A 6,000-nucleotide genomic window follows, 5' to 3' on the forward strand; every position below is an offset into this window, starting at 1 on the left:
CTCCAGCTCGCGCAGTCGAAAGCGCGGCGCGGCGCAGAAGGCGGGCGGTGCCAGCGACGTCTACGAGTTCCACGACTCGGGCGACGACGATGGCGGCAGAAAGGCGGGTGCCAAGGTGGCCGCCGAGGAGAAGAAGCGCTCCAGCATCGACGAGACGATCGAGGACGTGGTGCAGGGTCGCTTCGGCGACCCGAAAGACTGGGAAGCGGACGTGGAGGAGAAGAAGCCAACGCCGGAGCCGGCGACGGCGTCCGAGCCGACCACGCCCACCGCGCCAGCGGAGGCGGCCGAGCCGGCGGCGCCGCCGCAGGAGCAGCAGGCGTTGCTGGACCCGGTCACCGGCCTGATGGTGCCGTTGAAGGAGGAAGACAGCGCCGACGAGCCGGCGCGCAGCACGCCACCGGCGTCGGCCACGACGCTGCATTCGACTGTCCCCGCCCCAGCGGCAGCGGCCGCGACGACGACGGCCGCGCCGCCGCGTCCGACGCAGCCGACGGCGGCTGTCCTCCACCCGCTGTGCCAGGCGCCGGCGCCGCGGCCGGGAGTGCCCGCCACCTACCTGCACGCCCGGCCGCCTCTCCTGACTGCGACGCCGGCAGCCGCGCTGCCAGGCGCGCTGTACGCGCCGCGGCTGGCCGCGCCCTCGCCAGGAGCCCCGCCCACCACCACCGCCGCGTACCTGGGCAAGGCGGCGCCGGCGCCGGTCAGCTACGCGACCACCACGGCCGCGCCGGCCGCCTTCCTAGCCAGCAAGCCGGGCTTGTCGACCCCGAGCGTGTCCGTGTTCCCAGTGAAGACGCCCACCGCCGCCGGCAGCCCGAGCGCGCTGCCGGCCAAGTCGACCGCGGGCGGCGGTGGGCCGGCGCTGTTCGCGACCAAGGCTGCCGCCAGCGCGGCCGTGTCGGTGTTGTACCCGGCCATGTCGGCGACGTCAGCCGCCGCCAGCACGGCCGTGCTCACCGTGAAGCCGGTGGTGAGCTCCGGCGGCGCAGGCACTTGCGCGCCGAAGCCTCCCGTCAGTGCGGCCGCCGCCGCGCCGTTCGCGACGAAGGTGGCGGCGAGCGTGACGGCCGCGTATCCTGCCAAGCCACCGGTCGTCTCAGCACCGGCGCCGGCCGCGTTCGCCGCCAAGGCGGTGGCCAGCGTGGCCGGGCCCGCCGCGTTCGCCGCGAAGCAGCCGGCGGTGACGGCGTCGGCGTCGGCACCGGCGATGTTCGTCGCGAAGGCGGCGGTGAGCGCGGCGACGCCGGCGCTGTACGCGGCCAAGCCGACCGTGACGTCTGCATCGCCGGCGCTGTACTCAGCCAAGGCGGCGCCGACCACGGCCGGCCCGGCGCCGCTGGCGGTGACCAAGCCGGCGGCTGCGCCGGCCGCGGCTGCAGCGGCCGCCGCCGGGTACCTAGGCAAGCCGACGGTGACGCCGGCGACGCGGCCGTCGGTGGTGGAGAGCCCGCGGCCGCGACCGGCCGCCGTCAGCCTGACAGTGGAGCCGCGCCGGCTCGGCGCTCTGCCCGCCGACCAGCCCATCTCGTACAAGGTGAGCCCTCGCAGGGGTGACGGCACTGGCCTCGTGGGTCCTGTGTGCGGCGTCGCGCCTGTTGTGGCGATGGTGTTCCGTTTCTGCCTTGGCTCAGGTGATTTGCTGTCGTGATTTTGTGTGCCCATTAGTCGCCAATGCACGTTATGGAATCGGACGCGAAGAAAACTGAAATTCCGCCAATGCAACTTGAGCGGTCTTCAGTGCAGTCGGCAGCCCTCGCAGCTTTTCACCGGGTTTGTGTCGCTGTTGCGGTGCTCAGCCATAGCAGCGCCGCGCTTGACGCCGTGCTTCTGCTCCGGCAGCTGGGTCCATCGACGTCGTCGGCGGCGGCGGGGGCGCTTCCGCCGGCGCACCTGTCGACGGCCGGGCAGCAGACGCCGGTGTCGCTGACGACGCGAGACGCGGCGCCGTCGGAGCCGCCGGCCGAGCCGCCGCGTGTGGAGGTGTCGGGCCGCGCCTCGGTGGGCGCCGTCAGCACACCCAGCCCGGCCAGCCAGGGCCGCCACAGCGTGCCGTCGCCGGCGCCGCGGCCCTTCGACCCGGCCGCCATGGTGGGTGAACGCCGGCGGAAGAGGAAGAGGTTTTTTTTGGCCGGTGTCGGCCGCCCATGGCGCGGAAGCGTGGTGGCACGCCCGCAGGCTTGCAGGCCGATGGGTAGGCGTGCTGTGGTCTTGGTGGCTGTGGCGGCCGCTCAGTCCGTTGTTTCTCGTTGGTCATGCTCTGACGTGGCGCGTGGCGGCGCTCTGTCGTCCGCGGCGGACCCCCGGGTCGATGCGGCGTGCGTGTGCGGTGTGTCGCGGGAGGACCGAGGTGCGCCTGGTCGCCTGACCTGATCTGACCTGACCTGACCTGACCTGACCTGACATGACCCGTCGGCAGCACCCGGTGCGGCACGGCGTGATCCAGGAGCTGCAGAAGAGCTACCCGGACGAGACGGGCCGCGGCTCGCCGCACACCCCGCCGCCGGCCCACCAGCGGGTCGTCTCCCAGGTGCGGCCTCCGCCCGCCCCTTCTCCCCCGTCCTTTGGGAGGAGGGAAGAGTCAGGTGTCATGTGGCGCATCAGGCGGGTCTTCTTTTTACTGAAATAATTGGCTTCTACAAACTAGGCTGTTAACAAGTTGCGCCGACCTGTCCGCCCGGTCTCCCCGAAAGCCGCCTGTAACACCAGCTATCATCGTTGTCATCCACCGCAGTGTAAGCAGAATGACGCTCGTCGCCCGCCGGCGGCGCCCACACGCGTCCGTCCGTCCGTTCGTTGCTCTGTTGGTGACGTTCGTGGCGCTCTGTGCCCGCAGAGCGACATGCTGCGCCGCGCCGGCAGCCTCGTGCTGCCGCCTCACCTGGCGTCGTCCGCCTCGCCGGCCGAATTGCCGCCCCACTACATGCACCAGCTGTACCCGTACTACATGCAGTTCCACGAGATGGCTCTGCAACGCGCCGCCGGCCTACAGCACCCGGGCTACGCGCCGCCGCTGCCGCTCAAGGAGAAGCTCAAAGCGGCCGACGAGGAGGAGCGGCCGCCGACGGCCGGCGCCGAGCCGTACGCCACCGGCGGCCGCTGGCACCCGGCCTACCACGAGCAGGCGGCGGCGGCGGCGGCGCCGCTCCGGCTCGAGTCGCCTTGCAGCCGCGACATCGTCGAGCTGCAGAGGTGGGTGGCGCGAGGGCGCGCTGCGCCGCTAGCAAGCTGGCCGGGGTGAGGGGGTTTGCGATGCGATGATGCGGCTCTGCTGTGCGGTTGGTCTTCGCGGCACGCGTGTGAGTGGAGTTGGGACGCGTGGACGTATGTGTGGGGGGGGGGGAGGGGTGACGCTCTGGAGCCCTGTTTCTGTGTCGCCCGTCGCCGCCCTGTTTCCAAGGTCGTGGCTCCCCCGTGAGTCCGCCGCCGCAGCTGTCGCCTGACCGGCCGCTTCGCTCGCCGCCGCCAGGTACCGGTCGGTGTGGGCCGGCCAGCTGGAGCTGAAGAGCGACCGCGCGCTGGTGCAGTTCCGGCTGGTGTCGGGCAGCCGGTTGGTGGCCGACGCCTCGCTGCCGACCGCCGAGCCGCGCGTCCTGCACATCCCCAAGCGCATGCGGCTCGAGTGGGCCCAGCTGGACGGCGTCGCACGCAAAATGGAGGTCAGTCGGCACCGGTCGTTGCTGGTCGGCTGTCGGGAAGGTTGTGCGCCGGAGGTTTGCAGATGTGTGAGCACGACAGTGACGTATCGTCGCGCTGGCTGTGGCGCGCCTTGTGGCTAGGCTGGCGTGTCCGGCGGGTAGCTTCGGTCACCGGGATTAGGGGGAGGCGCCCTGTTGGGAGAGTCGACGTGATACTCGTGTCACCTTGCGCCCCGTCTCCCCGACCCCTCGTCCCTGATCGCGGTCCTCGTCCCCAACCCGGTCCCTCGTCCCCGACCCCAGTCCCCGGTCCCGATCCCGGTCCCTGGACCCCGCTCCCGGTCCCCGAACTTTGGCCCGCGAGTGCAAGTCTGTGCGGGGCTTGTGCCTGACGCCATCGCCGCGGCCGCTGACAGAACGAGGACGAGTACTGCATGCTGCTGGCGCTGCCGGCCATCCCGGAGGGCGGCAGCCAGGCGGAGGAGCTGGCGCAACGCTCCACCCTGCGCACGGCCTTCATCACGTACCTGCAGCTGAAACAGGCGGCCGGCATCATCAACATCGATGGTCCGCAGGTACGGCGGCGCGACAGAGCGGGCTGGGCGGCCGCGCCCGCACGCCTGCCGAGGAAGGCCTGTCGGCTGATGACCTGGCTGGTGTATTGTTGATGGGCTTGTCTCTGTAAACTGACGGCATCATGTTCGAATCGCGAGAAGACTTATACGGACGGATCAAACGCGGATGCCGGGCGGGATGGGTGTTCATGTGCGGGTCCCGACACACGGTCTTTTGCTCTGCCTAGTCACGCATCGTTCTACATATGCAAACCGGGTCCGTGCGCCAGCCGCTCTCTGGCCTTTGGGATATGACTGGAGTTTGATGACGGCTGACGCGCACCGCCTTCGCCGTCGCCAGGGCAGCTACGTGGTGCACATCTTCCCGCCGTGCGACTTCGCCAACGAGAACATGGCGCGCATCGCGCCCGACCTGCTGAGCGCCGTGGCCGAGGTGCCGCACCTGGTCATCGTTATCGCCACCTGCTGAGCCGGCGCGTCGCCCGGCCGGCCTCCGCGCGCGCGCGTTCGCGCCGGCGCGGTCCGGCCCCCGCCTCGTACGCTTAAATGATGACTGTCCACGGCCTACGTTGTTACATGTGTAGATTGTTATTAGTAGTGGAATCATGGCTTGGATTGATTTGGTCCCCTGCCGTTTTGTCTGTGTCGGATATATCTCGCCATGTACAAATTTGATCCTGCGCCCGTGTATATACTGTATATAGCTGTATATAGAGATATCTCATCATCACACACAGACACACCCCTTTTTACGCTTTTGATTGACTTGAACTTGCAGCAGTTCACCGATTTGTCTAGATCCATCTTTAGGATCGCGTGTTTATCGGCTGGCCGGACAGACCGAGGCTCTTGCAGTCCAAGGAGTCTGTTGTTCCTCAACGTTCATCGCTCGTTCACAAGAATTCATGTTTCCAGTATTTTAGCTACTATTCAAGAGATCATTAAAAACGACTTGCATTGAAGGCCACTAAGGTCATTTGTCCGTCTGGTTTGCCGTTAAATTGGTCTTCATCGCGATCCTGAACTGTGAGTTGCTAATTGGATTTAGACGTTTCCTGTTCGTTTTGGGCAAACTTACCATTTGGAAAGCGGCCTCAGTATGAAGGTAGTTGTTGACAGTGGAGTTTGCTCAATGCCTGTGCTAAAATATTATATTTTCGATTCCCTAGTGTGTAAAGTGAGCCGTATATTTTTCTGTTGTAGCATCATGATTGTGTCTCGAGCGCGCGTGCGGAGTAGTTGGTCGGCGGCCGTGGAGATGTCGCCACATTGCTCCGGGCCGCCGCCCGCCCGCTCCGCGCCGCGCCCGAACTAACCGTTAGATGTCGGTGTGTGGCCGAGGCTGTGATCAGAGTAAAACTCCTGATTGTAATGTCTACAGAACGTTAAGTTATTTGATCATGGAAAATAAAATAAAAAATAAAAATATTCCGTTGTTTCAACTGCTGGGCGCCAGATGCGCGCGTTGCATTGCATCGCATGGCATTCACTGCCGGGTGTTACATTGATATGCGTCCCTCAGTCGGAGAGTCTGCCTCGTCTCTGATAGCGCGCGACGAGTCAACATTCGTCGCTGCAGCCAGCAACTCCCTTGACGTCCTGCGCTCCACAGGGGTTGCCGGTGCCCTGGTGTTCGGAGCCGGGCAGGGCAGCCATCCTTAATTGGAAGAAGGCATTAAACGTTTCATACAATCGTCTACTACGGATGATCGTAAACGCCTGATAACCATTTATTTAAGCAAACTCGAGCACGGGCGGGACGGGTCGTGCGCGCGTCTGAGCACTGT

The 6,000-nt window shown here is 66.4% G+C and overlaps 1 protein-coding gene across 1 annotated transcript in view; it reads left to right on the top strand.

Annotated features, from left to right (window-relative positions):
* The window catches only part of spen (spen family transcriptional repressor split ends), a 75,907-nt gene extending 70,265 nt beyond the window's left edge, over positions 1-5,642 (top strand). Inside the window, exons 19-26 of the mRNA XM_037220483.1 lie at positions 16-231; positions 892-1,537; positions 1,843-2,091; positions 2,420-2,530; positions 2,837-3,192; positions 3,470-3,659; positions 4,055-4,213; positions 4,554-5,642. Of these exons, the coding sequence (XP_037076378.1) occupies positions 16-231; positions 892-1,537; positions 1,843-2,091; positions 2,420-2,530; positions 2,837-3,192; positions 3,470-3,659; positions 4,055-4,213; positions 4,554-4,682 (2,056 nt within the window). The 3' untranslated portion in view covers positions 4,683-5,642. The remainder of the gene's footprint in view (positions 1-15; positions 232-891; positions 1,538-1,842; positions 2,092-2,419; positions 2,531-2,836; positions 3,193-3,469; positions 3,660-4,054; positions 4,214-4,553) is intronic.
* Positions 5,643-6,000: the final 358 nt, after the last annotated feature.

This window comes from Pollicipes pollicipes, unplaced genomic scaffold (assembly GCF_011947565.3).
Source record: "Pollicipes pollicipes isolate AB1234 unplaced genomic scaffold, Ppol_2.1 Scaffold_4295;HRSCAF=5057_pilon_pilon_pilon, whole genome shotgun sequence".
Classification (NCBI taxonomy): domain Eukaryota; kingdom Metazoa; phylum Arthropoda; class Thecostraca; order Pollicipedomorpha; family Pollicipedidae; genus Pollicipes; species Pollicipes pollicipes.